The 16448-nt window shown below is 49.2% G+C and overlaps 1 protein-coding gene across 7 annotated transcripts in view; it reads left to right on the top strand.

The window, feature by feature from the left end:
- Positions 1-16448, top strand: part of EVC (EvC ciliary complex subunit 1) — an 89053-nt gene that overhangs the window by 22698 nt on the left and 49907 nt on the right. For 5 of the 7 annotated variants that reach the window (XR_006341739.1, XM_043906210.1, XM_043906211.1 and 2 more), the window contains 5 exons: positions 1267-1365; positions 4337-4474; positions 8031-8189; positions 12808-13024; positions 15660-15808. Coding sequence is in view for 6 of the 7 variants with exons in the window: in XM_043906210.1 (XP_043762145.1) it covers positions 1267-1365; positions 4337-4474; positions 8031-8189; positions 12808-13024; positions 15660-15808 (762 nt within the window). In the remaining variant the exon portion in view is untranslated. The remainder of the gene's footprint in view (positions 1-1266; positions 1366-4336; positions 4475-8030; positions 8190-12807; positions 13025-15659; positions 15809-16448) is intronic. The other 2 variants (XM_043906215.1, XM_043906216.1) reach the window with 1 other exon arrangement.

The following is a 16448-nucleotide window of genomic DNA, read 5'->3' on the forward strand; positions in this document are numbered from 1 at the left end:
AAGGGGAAACTAGTAAATTGAAACTCATCAAAATAAGAAACTTCTGCTCTGCAAAAAAATTCCTGTTGAGAGGATGAAGACACTGAGGCAATATTTTCCAAACCACATTCTAAAAAAGAACTAGTACCTACAATATATAAGGAACTCTGAAGCCTCAACAGAAATAATAAAGAATCTAATTGGAACATGGGCAAAAGACATGAACAGATATTTCACCGAAAAGAATATATGGCTGACAAGTAAACACACACAAAAGCACATGAAAAGATAGTCAACATCATTAAGCCATTGTTGTTGTTGTTCAGTCACTCAGTTGTGACCTACTCTTTGTGTCCCTGTGGTCTGCGGCACACCAGGCTTCCCTGTCCTTCACCATCACCCAGGGTTTGCTTAAACTCATGTCCACTGAGTCAGTGATGCCATTCAACCATCTCATCCTCTGTTATTCCCTTAAGTCATTAGGGAAATGCAAATGAAAACCACATGAGATATGACTACGTACCTATCAAGATGGCTAAAATAAAAACAGCAGCAACACCAAATGCTGGTGAGGATGTGATGAAACTGGATCACGAATACATTGCTGGTAGGACTATAAAAGCCCACTCCAGAAAACAGGCAGTTTCTCATCAAATTGAACATGCAGTTACTAGAAGACCCAGCAACTGTACTCTTGGACATTCATCCCAGAAAAACTTATGTTCACTCAAAAATCTCTATGTGAACGTTCATAGCAGCTTTATTCAGAATAACCCCAAACTGGAAAGACTTAGATGTCCTGCAATAGGTGAATGATTAAACAAACTGTGAAGAGGGCACCCTTGGACTTGCCAAGGTGTCCCTGCCTATACAGGACCCTTCTTGATTTAAAGGATACCTCCATCCATTGAGACAGGGGGCTGGAGTGGATGACTTTACACATCCTAATTTCTTACAAGTGTTCTTCTGACTGTTTCCACAGAGAAGCAACCCCCGCTTTGCCTTGTCTGTTTTCTTGACTCATAGAAATGGGGAAAGTGGGGGGCTTCCCAAAGAGTAGACTCCTTATAAATACGTGCGGGAGAGATGAGGCATTTTTCTTTAGAAGCTTCATGAAAACACAGTTCATTATAGGCCACTGTCATGGTTTTAAATCTGAGGTCTTTTCCTAGAGCCAAGATTGTTGGGGGAAAGGGAGAAAGAAGGTGGTAGGAGAAAAAGGAAGGAGGGGTAGAGATACCATTGTTTAAATCTTTCTTGTTGTTTTGTTTCCCTTTTTGGCAATAGATGTTTATTCAGATTTTTAAAATGTGCCTCCTTGACCTTCTCCCTAAGAAGAAGTCTGATGATGAATTATACCAGAAGATTCTTTCAAAGCAAGAAAATGTAAGTCTTCAACCTATATTGCAAAGTAACTTAAAAATAGTTTATTAAGATATATAAAACATAATATCATAGGAAAGTATCTTTTATTTTATGTATAAAAATATTACAACATACAGTTTTCAACACAATTTAATGATATATAAAACCATAGGTATAAACATAAAGATAACAATATATATTATTAAAATATAGAAAAATATTTGAAGTAGAAAAAAATAATGTCAGTCATATCCAGTGCTCAAAGAAAACCACTATTGATGTTATTTTCTGTACAGTTTGGGGGTATTTTAAAATATATACCTTGCTTATTAGTTACAACTCTTAATACCACTTTGCATTCTTCTCTTTTCAGCCTTTTATACAACCTTTGTATTGTTTTATGCACAGCAAAACAAGTCAGGGCAGTAGAGGTTGATACCATGGTCTGTCTTTCACAAACTCTCAGAATGCTAGGTTTTGCATTTGTGCCATGGGATAGTAATTCCTGTCCTACGGGATTACAGAAAGGAGAAGAGAGTTGTGTATGAAACATGTAGCAAAGTAGCAGCTCAGTTCAGTTCAGTTGCTCAGTCATGTCTGACTCTTTGTGACCCCATGGACTGCAGCACGCCAGGCCTCCCTGTCCATCACCAACTCCCGGAGTCCACCCAAACTCATGTCCATTGAGTCGGTGATGCCATCCAACCAACATCCTCTGAAGTCCCCTTCTCCTCCTGCCTTCAATGTTTCCCAGCATCAGGATCTTTTCAGATGAGTCAGCTCTTCACATCAGGTGGCCAAAGTATTGGAATTTCAGCTTCAACATCAGTCCTTCCAATGAACACTCAGTAGCAGCTAGACACTGATGATCGCTGCCATAATCACCAGTATCATTGTCATTATTATCATTTTAATACCAACACAGTCACCACCACCACCATCATTATCATCATTGTCACCATCACCACCACCATCTTCATTATTGTCATAATCATTCTTTTGATGACTGTCACCACCGTTATCATTATCTTCATTGTCATTCTTATCATTGTCAGCACCACCACCATCACCATGCTTCTCTTCATTTCCCAAAAGCACTACCAGCGTTTCATCATCACCACCCTCGTCATTGCCATCACTCTTATTACTTCCGTCACCAGCATCATCTGCATCATTAGCATCTTCATCACCATGACTGTCACCCCCTCCACCGTCATCCTCATCATCATCACTTCTGCCTCACTCCCTTCACCTTCATTATCATATCATTGTCATCACCCTCACTGCCACCATCACCATTATCTTCATCAAGGTCACCATTATCAACTTTATCACCACCACCATGAGATTCGGGAGATCAAGAAGGAATGTTTCTTCTTCATTCCTCTAGATTCCCTGCAGGAGGATTCATCACTACATCCCAAGGAAAAGGCAGACCATCTTCATTTTTATTGTCATCATCATCATCATCCTGAGTACCACCACTATTGTGATCATCAGGCAGTGCACACAGGGCTTTACACATATTCAATCTTCACAGCAGCCCTGTGAGTGGCCATCATTATTTTTGTTTACAGCCAAGGAAGTTGAGGTTCAATGAGTCTAAATGACTCTCCAACAACAAAAAATATTGATTATGTGGTGATACTTGCAGTTATATGAGTAATGAAACAATGTCATATGTCTTATAGCAAGAATAAAAGCTTTGGTGTCTGCAGGTCTGGGATCAAATCTCACCACTACCACTTACAGAGCGTTTTAATTATTATAGTGGCTACAGTTCACTGGATACAGTCTGTCTGAGGACTCTAAATGCATACTTTTCTTTAATATTGATAGCAGCCTTAGAACCGCTATATGAGGGTTAGAAGTACCCAGAAAATGGCAGGTGCTTTGGAGAGAAGCAGATAATACATGCAGTTGGAAGAGTGGGTCTCTGGAGTCCATGGGCCTAAGGGACTTAACCTAGCATACCGCTTCCTACTGAGGAACTTTGGACAAGATGTCTCAACTTCCCGTAGATGAGCTTCCTCACCTGGAAAGGAACCCTCGTTTCTTTCTGGTAGAGTTGCTGTGAGAAGTAGCAGCCACATATGGCTTCCACTTGGACAGTCAACAGCAGTTTTCCTAATGAAACTGAACCCACACCAGTGTTGATTTCATGTCAGTGAACACAGATCTGGAGAAAACTGAACTGCCACTCACACTCTGTGTGGGGGTTTGAAAGACTCCATACATAGGCTTCTCCTTTTCCTTCTAAGATCTGATTTAATTAAGAGAAAGTGTTGGGGAGACATACATACAAATGTCAGCTTTATTGCTGAGAGGAACCTGCTTGCAGGGTGTGACTTAGGTATATAGCAATCATGGCTTCCTAACACTGAATCCGGGATTAGCTAAATTGCTTACCTAAATCACGTACTGGCAAAGCTGGTCCACCTCAGGCCTCCCCACACACAAAAGGGACCCTTGCTCCCCAGCTCACTCTACACTGAAGCCACACCAGGGTGGTGGCCTCCCCTGAATGGTCTGTCCCAAAGAGGATGAGGCTGGGCAAGCTAGGGGCTACACTCACTTCCTGCTTTTGAACCACCAAATACATATCACTTCCTCCCTGGGGTGTACTAAGTAATCCTTCCCCATGGAAACCAGAGGAGTGGAGAGGAAATATTCCATCCGAATACTCCAGAGTACCATGACATATTCCTGGAACTTCATCAAGATTGGAAGATACTTTTCATTGTTTTAAAAGTATGGCCTATTTGGGGGAAGGTGAGGAAAAGTACAGAAGAAAATACATAATCCATTATTCCTGAGACTCTACATTTAATGAGAAAAATAGATTTTTATCATCAATCCTTCAGTAGGACAATACCCAGAGCATTAATTATCATAAGAAATATTTTATGATAATGTGGTGAAAAATAAAAGCATTTCTTCTCTAGAATTTAAGATACATTAGATTTTCTTTGTCTTTTTCTTTTTTCTCTAGGATTTGGAGGAATTAGAAAAGAGACTTCAGGTCAAGCTGTCAAACACAGAGATGTTGGGTGGCAGTGACTCTGAATACATCACCCTGGCAGATGTGGAAAAGAAGGAAAGAGAATATTCTGAGCAGCTAATAGCTTATGTATGTGGTGGATTTTCTTTCCCCTATAAAAAGCGTGGTTTCTGGTACAGTGCATTTGGCAAGATTAAAGAGCTGGTACCTAGAAGCATGTTTAATACTCAAATTCTCTGTTGTATTTGACTATTAAATATGCCCTGGAGCCAAGGATCCCATTTCTGAAGTTAAGTGTTAGAGAAGGTATAATTAAGGGGCCAAGATTTACTGAGGGAGTCTTTTTTTTTTTCTTTCTTTCTTTTAATGAATTCTCCTTGTTTAAATTTTGGATGGATCTTTTTATTGTTCAAAGCAAATATCGCCCTAACCCTCTGTGACATTACTGCCCTGTGGGTTAGAGCAGATGCCAGCTGCTAACTGCTCAAACTCCAGGCATCACTAATAAAAACATGTTTTAAATTCCAAAGAGGATGAATGGTTTAGTCACTAAGTCATGTCTGACTCTTGCAACCCCATGGACTGTAGCCTGCCTGGCTCCTCTGACCATGGGATTCTCCAGGCAAGAATACTGGAGTGGGTTGCCATTTCCTTCTCCAGGGGATCTTCCCAACCCAGGAATTGAACCCAGGTCTCCTGAATTTTGGGCAGATTCTTTATGGATTGAGCTATGAGGGAAGCCATCCTCTTTGGAGGGCCCTCCAATGAGGATGGCTTCCCCCAAATTCTCTTTTTTGCTTTGATGTTCTACTACCCGCTGTTCATATATTCTGAATTAAACAAATATTTCCTTGGCACCCAAGTGTTATGCTGGACACTAGAAATTCACAATGAACTTAGACCTGGCCCTTCTGGGAAGATGCTCAGGCCAGTCTGGCGGGGGGACCAATAGGTGAGCAAGTGAGGACTTTGTGACTTACAGAGACCAAGATAGATGGATATATGGTAAGACTGAGGTACAATGGAGGGAGCTATTTATTTTACTCTCTAGGGTTAGGAAACTCTGCATAGAAGAAAGGGCCATGATGAGGTTTTGGGGGAAGTATGGATAGATGCTGTCCATTGGGTGGGCAGAGAAGGGAGCCAGGGCAGGAAGCAGGCTGAGCAAGATAAAGCCAGAGGTCTTCCCTGAGGGCATTCATCTCATGCCAAGGAGATGGGAGTCACTGAAGTGGCACAGGGTGGCTTGGCTCATTCTGTTTTAGAAGCACTGCCCAGGTTGCTGAACAGAGGATCGTTACGAGTTTGGGGGCTAATCCAGTAGGAATTTCATGAAAGCAGTTGCAGTAGGGATGGAGAGGTAAGAAAAAGGGGGAGAGCTGAGAGGGTTGTGTCTGAGGAGGTGATGGTGGGAAGAAGAGGGTGTAGAGCATCAGGTCTACGGAAATAAGGACCCCAGAATGACAGCAAGTTGGGAGGGAAAATGCTGAGTGTGGCTTGATATCCTGAGTTGGAGATGCCTGGAGATGGAGCATCTCCACTGAGCTCAGGTAGGAGCACATGGAGAACAAGGATGTTCGATGAGATGGCTCAAGGAGGGTGCTTAACCCAGATTCCAGTGGTCCGTGGTCTCCCCAGAGCAGTGGAACACCTTGTCCTTGTCTGACCATTTCAAGCAGAGGATTGATAGTTCTCAGAAGATTCTCTGACGTATGGGCAGCATCCAATAATGGAGAGGCCCCTGGCCCAGGAGTACCAGGAAGCCTGGCATGCTGCAGTCCAAGAGGTCCAAAGAGTTGGTATCATCTAATAACAGAGATGCCTGTGGTCCAGGAGTGCATGTAGAAGGGGTAGTAAAAAGCCTTATGCCAAATCCTGGATCCTGTGAGCATTGAAGGAGCAAGATTCAAGGAGAATCAAAACAAGAAGCAGAGTACAGACCTTGAAGAACCAGGAGAAAATCATGTCACGGACACTAAGGGAATTACGAGTTTTTCAGAACAACGGGGTGGGCATCCTAGTTCTCGGAGACAGGAAGAGAAGAGGCAGAGCTGCTGGGATGTATAACTCTGTTTCCGGATGTGCGGGAATTCACAGGTGGTAGTCCACCTTCATCCTCTGTCGTAGATGGTTGGATGGCATCACTGACTCAATGGACATGAGTTTGAGGAAGCTCCGGGAGTTGGTGATGGACAGGGAGACCTGGTGTGCTGCAGTCCACGGGGTCGCAAAGAGTCGGACACGACTGAGCTACTGAATTGAACTGAACTGAGTCCACCTTCTGGGATAGCGATTGGAAAGAAGGTCATCTGATGGGACGAGAAGGGCAAGAGCAGGGTGTGAATGTGAGTGAGAAGGTGGTGGGGGTCGATAAAGGGTTTGCTGAGCTGCCATGAGGCCCAGGAGATGGGAAACGAAATTTTCAGAGAGATGCCAATTCATACAGATGTGGGCTTTCTCCTGGCCATGCCCAGGAGAGATGGCCGGTTTGATTGACTCAGAGTTTTCAGGTCTCCATCTGTCTCTACCCATAACAACAAAATCAGCATGGACTTCTGATACCACTAAGCCCTGACCCTCCCATGCGCTGCTGAGCGAGAAATGTCCATCTTGGCATCTGACGGGTGGAGCCAAGCTGGAGAAAACTACCGCTGTGGGAGCTGAAGGGACTGAATCCAATTCCCCTCTCCCTCTTGATTCTTGGCCAGTGACCTAACTACCAGAGCCTGTTCCTTGTCCTTGTCCGATATGTATTTTATCTAGAAATGAGATGTGTGATACATGGAACCTGGCGTATAACCTGTATACCATAAAGAAAAGTTGTTATGACTCCAGGTATCATTGTTCTTCGAGCTCTGGGAGGCTGCAGTGACAAAAATTTAGCCCCCGACAATCTAAACCACTTGGCGATTTTCTGCTCTGCTCCCAGTAAGATGGGGGGGAAGTGTTGTTAGTCGCTCAGTCGTGTCTGATGCTTTGTGACCCCATGGACTATAGCCCACTCAGCTTCTCTGTACATGGAATTCTCCAAGCAAGAATACTGGAGTGGGTTGCCATGCCCTCCTCCAGGGCATCTTCCCAACCCAGGTCTCCTGCACTGCAGGCAGATTTTTTACTGTCTGAGCCTCCAGGGAAGCCCAAGATTGAGGAGAGGGGAAAAGACTGGAAAGCAAAATGTTTTTACGGTTATCATCGTCTCTGCCATACTGTTCTTTTGTACTGTTAGGGCAATAATTAATATTTAAATGGCCATCCATGCTTTTATTTCCAGGATGGGTTTAATCCCTTTTAAAGATCCGGAAGCTTCCAGGAGCACACTGTTGAATTTCATGAGCCCCTCCCCTCCCCATCCCAGGCAGCAATCACAGGCTGTTTTTCTTAAGCAGCTGTCTTTCAGCTGCTTAAGCTGGGGGATCTCATTTTGTTTTCCTTTCTTATCAGTCGTGCACTGGTGTTTGCTGAAAAGCCGCCTTGAAGCTGACTGGCACCCACAAAAGCACGAGGAGGAACTTCTGGAGAATGTGATTGTTGCCAAGATAACTTGCTCCGACTTGTGGAAGTGTTTAGAATCTGAGTTTGTGATAAGGGGTGAATAGTAATGCCCAAGCCTGAACCAGACAGCTTTATACCTTTCTTAAATAAGTTTTCTCTCCCCCACCTCTTGCTTCTCATTCTCATTTCACAGATGGAAGCTTTCTGGAAACAGATGGAAAACATCCAGCACTTTCTGGTGGACCAATTTAAGTGTTCCAGCTCCAAAGCTCGACAGCTCACGATGACTCTGACAGAAAGAATGATTGCAGCCGAAGGGCTGTTGCGTGATTCCCAGGATTTGCAGGCTCTGGTAATGCTGGAGGGGGGCAGGGAGGGAATGTGATATTCAGACTAGAGACGTGGAATCAGAAGCTTGGAGGGCCACAAGGATAATTAAGTTCAACACCTGTATACTGTAGACGGGGATACAGAAGCCAGAAAAAAGCAGCACATCCATTTGCTCATCTACCCATCCATCTGTCCATCAGGCATTTATCTATCCATCTGTCTGTCCATCTGTCCGTCCATCTGTCCATCAGGCATTTATCTGTGCATCTGTCTATCCATCCATCTGTCCATCTGTCCATCAGTCATTTATCTATGCATCTCTCCATCCATCCATCCATCCATTCATCCATCCGTCCATTCCATTAATGGAAAACCCTGCCAACTCCATGTCAGTACAGCATGGAACTCTGGTTCTCAATTCTGGCTGCACATTGAGGTTATCTGAGGAGGTTGAAAAAGTACTGCTATTTGAATCCAAGATGGGTCCCTCCCCAACAGATTCTGACTTAATCAGTCTAGGTTTTTTAAGGTACCAGGTGAGCAGTCAAAATTGACGCCCACTGGTGGACGGAGCTTCAGGTAGCTCTCCTAATGGCCCCTTGTATCATCACCGAGGGAGCTTAAAATAGCTCCCAAAAGGCCTGTGCCCCAGGCCTTTTGCACAGAAATCCAATCTGACTGGTCTGAAGTGAAGATCCTGGCATTGCCGATTTTAACCCCCCCAGCCCCAACAATTCTGATGTGTAACTGGGAATATAAACCACTGGTTCAGAGGAATCCACAAATCCAAATCTGACTGAATCTAAGCTTAGCCAGTTGAAGCTGTGTGATCTGGAATCAGTTACTTAAACCCTCTGAGCTTTGATTACTGATAAAAAATTTCCATCCCAGGAGTTGCTGCAGTCAGGGCCCTGGGAAATGCTCAGTAACTCATAGTCACCATGGGGCTTTGCCATGGAAGTTTTGGACTAGCCCGGCTATATGTAAAGCCCAGGACACTATGCACCTGTTAACCCTTCCTCTGACCTTGAGAACTCGTAAGCTCAGACCCGTGCACCCGTCCAGGTCACACCTGACTCAGAAACCTGCAGCAGCCGCCCTGCCCTCAGCTCCAAGACTCAGCTCCTCAGAGAGGAGATGGTCCTGTTGAACCGAGAGATTCCTTCTGCTTCTGCACAAACCGCTCTGCTCCTCAAAGTGTGGTCCGCAGACCAGCAGCATCAGCGTCGCCTGAGAGCTGGTTAGAAATGCAGAATCTCGCTCCCCTCCCGAACCAGGGTCTGCATTTTAACACACTCCCAGGTGCACAGAGCTGTTTGAGAACCTTCTCTGCTTTTGCTTATCACGTACACATAGTTTCCTTTCTCCCCTCTGCACTGCTGAAAGATAGAGACAGATATTTCATTCCCAGTGAGCAGAGGGACCAGCCAAGCGACACACCTGGGACCCCCATACCGTCTAATGACATCCCTCAGCCTGCACCCCAAACATCCTGGTTTGCTGTCCAAGCCCCTTTGAATTGGACTTTAATTTGATAAGGCTGCTGATATGAATGCTCATCAAAGGAGAAAGATTTTTTTTCTTTTACTCTTTTCTCTTTGTATTTAATTATTATTCCATCAGCAGGATATTGATACAGGGGGAAAAAAAAATATCCTTATCTGACTCTGGCCCAAATATTAGCCAGTCACTCCAGAGAGGAAGAAGGGGAAGAATTTTCTCCAGGTTATCAGCAGATCCTTCCTTCAGTCAACATTTCATGAGCACCTACTGTGTGCCACATCCTGTTATAAAAACCGTGCTGCAGACTTGAGCTAGAATCCTGACCCATTCCACAGTTGCCTCTTTTTAGCCGTGTGACATTGGGCAGGTTACGTAACCTCTCTGGGACTCAGTTTCATCATCTGTAAAATGGGAATCCGAATAGCATCAGCTCTGAGAGTGTTAAAAAGTGGATGACAGGTAGCGCCTTTACAACAGAGCCTGACCCAGTGGGAGTGCTCAGTGTGTGCTAGTGATTGGATTCTGGCAGGCCACGTGTCAGTAGGGAAAAGAGATATAAACAAATCATTGTAATGATATGTGAAAAGACTATAATCTTTGTACAGAAGTGGGATGGCTTGGCTCTGCCTGCATCCTATGTACCAAAAATAAAAAGTAGCTTCTGTATGATGGAGTCTGTTGATGATAAGCTCCAGAAGAATTTTAAGTTCCCAGGCTAGTGACATCTGAGCGTTCTGGCCTGGGCAGTCGGAATGTATCACACGGCATTGCTGAATATCAGGACTGGAAGAGCCCTAGAAAGGGCCCCAGAGGTTATCAGAATCAGTCTCTAGGGATGTTCAAGAGAGAGAGGATGCCAGGAGAGAGGTGGAGACCTGCTGTAGATAACTGTGACAGCAGCTTGCATTCTGCAGCACCTACTGTCTTCTGGTCGCTATTTTAAGTGCTGTATGTATTTTGATTTATTTAGTGATCACATACACTCTGTAAGTCACATCCACTGTGCCCAAGGCTGTGCAGGTCTGGAGCCGGGTTTGAGCCCGGGTAGGTTTGAGGACCAGCTACACTCAGAGCCAGCAGTGGCCCCTGCACCTCTCCTCCCGTGCAAGTCCTTGTCCCCCTCCCGCCTCCCATCTGATGCTCCTGTGTTCCTGCTCACCTCTCTCCATTCCTGTCTTTCCTTAAATATAAATCCAGAGCGTTCACTGTCACTGCCCGGCCAGGCGGCCTCACTTAGAGGACCGTCTTAGAGGTGGCTGCTCTGGACACAGGACGCCTTCCACTCACCTGGGAGCCTGGCTGGACCACTTGCCGGCCACTCCTGCACTGAGCGCCTATCCTCTTGCACCCTCTAGTGGTTATGGGCCCACTGATGGCTGTCAGGCTTATTTATTTAGTTGGAGGAAGCCCAACTAAAGGTGAGAGGAGAGGGGGATGACAGAGGATGAGATGGTTGGATGGCATCACCGACTCAATGGACATGAATTTGAGTAAACTCCGGGAGTTGGTGACGGACAGGGAGGCCTGGCGTGCTGCGTTGCATGGGGTCGCAAAGAGTCGGACACGACTGAGTGACTGAACTGAACTGAACTGAACTGGAGGAGGCCCGCTGTCCCTGGGCTAGTTTCATGGCCTTCCGGAATAAACCTCAGCATTCTTGTCTGTAACTGGGGTGTCATTTTCCTGGCCCTGTTCACATGTTGTTATAACACAGACCAATGCAGCTCAGCAAACAGTGAGGCCCAGGGCTGAGTGGTGGGTATGGCCCCAGCTATGGCCCCTGCGTCCAGGGCTCTTCGTCCAGACAAGGCACAGGAGCTGTGGAACTGGGAGGAGGGACCGAGGGGTTGGGGAGAGACCAAGGAAGCCACCACATGGTCCACAGAGATGATTGGGACCTGGGCAGGTAGGGGAGTGAGAGGTCGTGGGCAGGGTGTTCCAGGAGGAGGCCCTGCATTTGCAAAGGCTCCGCGGCCGGCCATGAAAGCCGAGCGTGCTGGGCAGTCCGGAGCAAGGATGGGTGTGGGACCAGGCTGGAGGCCCAGCCAGGCCTGGTTTGGGAAGGTTCGTCCACTGTGCCTGGGAGTTTAGATTTGCTTCGAAGGAAGTGATTGTAGAGTTTGGGCCTGGGGATGTCAGAATCACGTTTGCACCACAGAAAGGGCTCTTTGTCTGCCATGCAGGGAGGAGCTGAGGGGGCAGATGGATGCCAGGAAAGCCAGGGCAGTAGCCCAGGTGGAATTGACCAGGGCCTGAGCTGGGCCTGTCTCTAGGCCAGCAGGAAGGAGACAGAGGGATGTAGAGAAGGCAGGGGTGCAGGTATGATGGGGGAGAAGGGCGCTGAGGCTAACTCAGGCCATGGCCATGGAGTGCCGGGGGTCTGGGGGACCACCCCAGGAGGGAAAGGCGTCCTTCCGCTGAAAGGCAGGGCCTGCGACTCTCACGCCATGCCTGGGCTCCCATTCTACACGGTTCCCTGAGCCGCTGCTCTTGAAGACGGAAGGACCCTAGATGCAGACCTGCAGGGCCCGCCTCTGCCCTTGGTGGACATTTCCTGCATGGGGGAGGCATCTTTTCCAAGGGTTGTGTCCTCAGTGAAGGACAGCCCAGTAGGGCTGGCAGACCTATCCTAAAGTCTAGCGGCTGGGGTCACCCTCCCCGTCAATCTTACCTGGAGAATCTCTTTAATCCCCAGCGCTCTGGTTTCCGGAGGCTCGAAGGCCAGGAAGTCCCGTGACCTTTACTATTTCTCCCAGCCCTCCTCCACATCCAGTGGAGGCCAGAGGCCCCGTCGACCTGGGAGGGATGACGATGAGGGAGGTGGACTTTTCTCTCTGGTTGTGTGCATTTATTGAGCTTTCCCCAGAGACGAGTGAGCCCACTGTGGTGCATTCACCGTGTACCAGGTTTTTTCCGCGTGTCATCCGCATCAGCCGTACCACATGCCCACGAGGGGCCACTTTGCCCCCATCTGAGATGTGCACACAGGAAGCTCAGGAGAGTGGAGCCTTCGTCTGTGCTCTGCTCACAGGGAACCGGGGGGCCCAGGATGGAGCCCGTAGCCTTTAACAGCCCCTCGTGGCCAAATGCTGACTCTGGGTGTCCCAGACTGATGCCCTCCATATTGCTTTTCCCAGGACACCCTGGAGAGGACGCTGGAGCGGGCGCACATGGCCAAAACGATGGAGTTCCTGAAGCTGCAGGTCCAGGAGGAGACCAAGTGCCGCCTGGCGGGCATCTCCCGCAGCCTGGAGCTGCTGACCGTCGAGGGGAAGCTGTCCGGGCGGGAGAAGGAGGACCTGCTGACCCAGCAGCACAAGGCCTTCTGGGAGGAGGTGGAGGGCTTCGGCAGGGGTGAGTGAGCGGGCCAGGCCAGGGTGCCTGGGTCCCCGCGCTATGTTGCGGGCCATGGGGGCCAGGGCTGGTGGTGGCACTTGCAGGCATCAGGAGTAGCTCCCATGAGACTAGCCCGGGCTGCCGCCCCCAATCACTTAACCTCTCTGAGCCTCGATGGTCCTCCCATGAAGCAGAGGTAATAGGGCTGCCTCCTAGGGTCCCGTGTTGCCTGCTTTGTCGTCATCAGTGATTCGGGCTGGCAGAGACCCCCCCAGAATATGCAGAGGACAAAGCCCAGAAGCCCCACAGGAGTCTCGGGGCCTGGCTCAGCTGCAGATGGATGAGGGTGGCTGGTGGTCAGGGAACTGGGCATGACTGTTTCCCACACATGCTGCTGCTCCCAGGCTGGACCCTGAGATGGGCAGGTCAGGGCTCAGGACATCAAGGGCACCCAGAACAGTCCAGCTCACACTGCTGGTGGGACCCTCAGGGAGAAACCCAGGTCTTCCACCTGCAGAGCAGGTACCCCCCTCTGCACAGCCTTGGACCCTCGGGAGGAGAGCCCCTCAGCGTTGAGCTGAGGCTGTGTGTGCGCCTGTGGCCTGAGTGGAAGCACAGCCGGGGCCTCTCCAGGTCAGGAAGTCTGTATGGCAGGGGAACTGTGTGCCTAACAAGGTCTCCAGCAGCTTCTGGGGACCTTGTAGGACCAGGGAGGCTCTGAATGTCTTACCTGCTGGGGCGGCCATAATGGGATGCTATGGGCTGGGTGGCTTCCACAACACACTTTTGTTTCCCACGGTTTCAGAGTCTGGAAGTTTAAGATCAGTGTGCAGCCAGTTTGGCTTCTGCTGTGGGCCTGTTTTCTGACTCGCAGATGGCTACCCTCTCACCACGTTTCACATGACAGAGAGCAAGCTTTCTCCCCTGAGTTCCTCTTCTTAGAAGGCACCAACCCTATGTGATTAGGGCCCCATCCCTAGGACCTCATTTAACTTCATAGGCCCCACCTCCAAAGGCAGGCACGTGAGGCTTAAGGACTTCAGCTCACCATTTTGGAGACACAGTCCAGTCTCCAGCACTGGGTTTCCACTGCAGCCATTGGCCTGATCTAACTGCAGCTGTTCTGTCGCGTCTGACATACCTGCCCACTGCCCCTTAGAGGTGGGGTCAGAGGGCAGGCTCTCAGTAGTGGGACTCAGAACTCCAACCAGGCTGTTCCACAGTTGTCTGTGTCACTGGGAGCTATGGTTTCACGTGGTCATGTGTGACCACATGGAAACCTGCTGTGGCTGGGACTTTGGACAGCATAGAATCTGAATGCTTCTGGCCTTGAGGTCACCACACATGGTGGACGGGGCTTTACCAGTGGGAGGGAGTAGCCAGGCTGGGACAGTGAAGCAGCCCCCTAGGTGGGGCTCCTGTGAAATGGGACAAGACAGAGGAGACAAGGAGACAGTCAGGGTGGAGGGAGGGCCCTGGTCTCTGCTGGCTGCACTCTTTCCTTGGTGCTAGAAGCTAAACAGATTCTCAGGTCAAGCCCTAGGAAGCTTGCCTGAACTGGGGTAAGTGCAGAAGGAAGCATGACATGTGGGGCAGCTGGGGGAGGTGAGATGCTGAAACCAATGTCTCCAAGGGCTGCAGCCCCTTGTGACCCAGCCCTCACCTCGTCTCCAACCTCTTTGGCCAACATCTCCTCCGAAACCCAAGTGAACAGAATCTGGCTGGCCTCTTCATTGTCTCCACTCCCAGGAGCCTTCTCTGGGGTCCCATGCTGCCCGTGTCTCCTCCCCTACCGCCACCCCAGCCCTCATCAGCACGATTCCTTCTTCCGCATTTCTCATCTTCCCTGGACCATGAGCACCTTGAAAGCTAGGCTGGGTCCTGCTCACCGGTCGGCCCCAGTTCCCAGCGCTCTGCATGGTGTGCCTCTGAGGCTGAGGGGCCTGGGTGGGCTGAGAGGTTGTTTTTAGTGGTTCAGCTGGTAAAGAATCCGCCTGCAGTGCGGGAGACCTGGGTTCGATCCCTGGGTGGGGAAGATCCCCTGGAGAAGGGAACGGCTACCCACCCCAGTATTCTGGCCTGGAGAATTCCATGGACTGTTACAGTCCCTGGGGTCGCAAAGAGTTGGACACAACTGAGCGACTTTTACTTTCCTCTCGCCTCAAGTTTACCTTCCCCCACTGCAGGGGCCCTTGGCCTTGGTTCACCCGCCTCCTCTTCTGCTGATCTAATAACTTGCCCTGGCAGCTTTTGGATCTTGACTCCAGTCTGAAATGTCACTGTCTTCCTGCAGACTCAGGCCCTCTGTCCTGTGTCACCGGCCACTCCCTGTTCCCCCCTCCCCTCCCCCATACACATATACTCTTCTCTTCAGGAAAACGCCCCTTTGTTTATCTCCAGGTCAGGGTGAAAGCCTCGCCTGTTGTTCTGAACCCCAGGCTGGGAAAAAGCAAGGGAGAGGTCCCTTAAAAATGACAAGGGACTTTGAGGAGCTCCTAACACCAGCCTTTTGGAAGGACCTAAATGATAAAATGAAAAGAAGAAATGAGACTTGCCCCAGCGTTTCTGACACTCCACGTGCTGGAAGAAGCAGCCAGTGGAGTTTTCGCCAGGCGAGCAACCTGCAATGTCCCTTGTTTTGTTTCAATTGCAGAGTTTGTCCAGCGAGGCAAAGACCTGGTCAAGGCCTCGCTGGTGCGCCAGGCAGAGGAGATGGCAAGGCTTATGCTGGCCCAACAGGAGGAACAGAGGAGCTTCCTGGCTGCGGGGCAGCTGACCGCCCACCCCGAGGAGTTCCTCCAGGTGACCTGCTCCCGACTCACGCCCAGGTCCACAGACATAGCCGTGGAAAGGCGGTGGGAGGGTCTGAGGAGAGGGCCTCTTACAGATGGTGCCGGGCAAGGGCCCAGCCTGCAATGGAGGTCACCAGGCAGTGTCCCCAGAGGGGACAGGCATGTCCCAGGTGCGAGGCAGGCAATTACAGACAGGGATGGGGCCCCTCACTGGGTCAGGCAGCAAGTCAGAGGAGGACCCTGCACATGGGGCAGAGCAGGAAGGACCAGAGAGGTGGGAAGGCTGGACAGTGCTCGTGGCCGTGACTGGAAATAAAAGATAAGAGGACCCCCAGGAGGACAGGAAGCAAGATGTCACCCTGCTTGAAGGAAAACAGACAAATTGGTGCAGCAGAGGCTGGAAGGACCAGGGCTTGGGGTTCTCAGAGGACAGGACTCTGCCTCATGGTGCCCTGCCAATGGGTGTGTGTGGAGGGGCTGTTTGTCTACGGCTCGTCGCCCAAAGTTGTTAAGCATTTGGGTGCTGGGGCAGCAGGACCTGGGTTTGAACATTGCCTCTCTCGCTGCGTCTGGCTGACCACTTGGCTTCAGCTTCCTCATCTGTGCATTGGGAATCATCGCACCTACTAATGGGGTTGTTGGGACTCAAC

The sequence above is a fragment of the Cervus elaphus genome, chromosome 6, assembly GCF_910594005.1.
Source record: "Cervus elaphus chromosome 6, mCerEla1.1, whole genome shotgun sequence".
Lineage (NCBI taxonomy): Eukaryota > Metazoa > Chordata > Mammalia > Artiodactyla > Cervidae > Cervus > Cervus elaphus.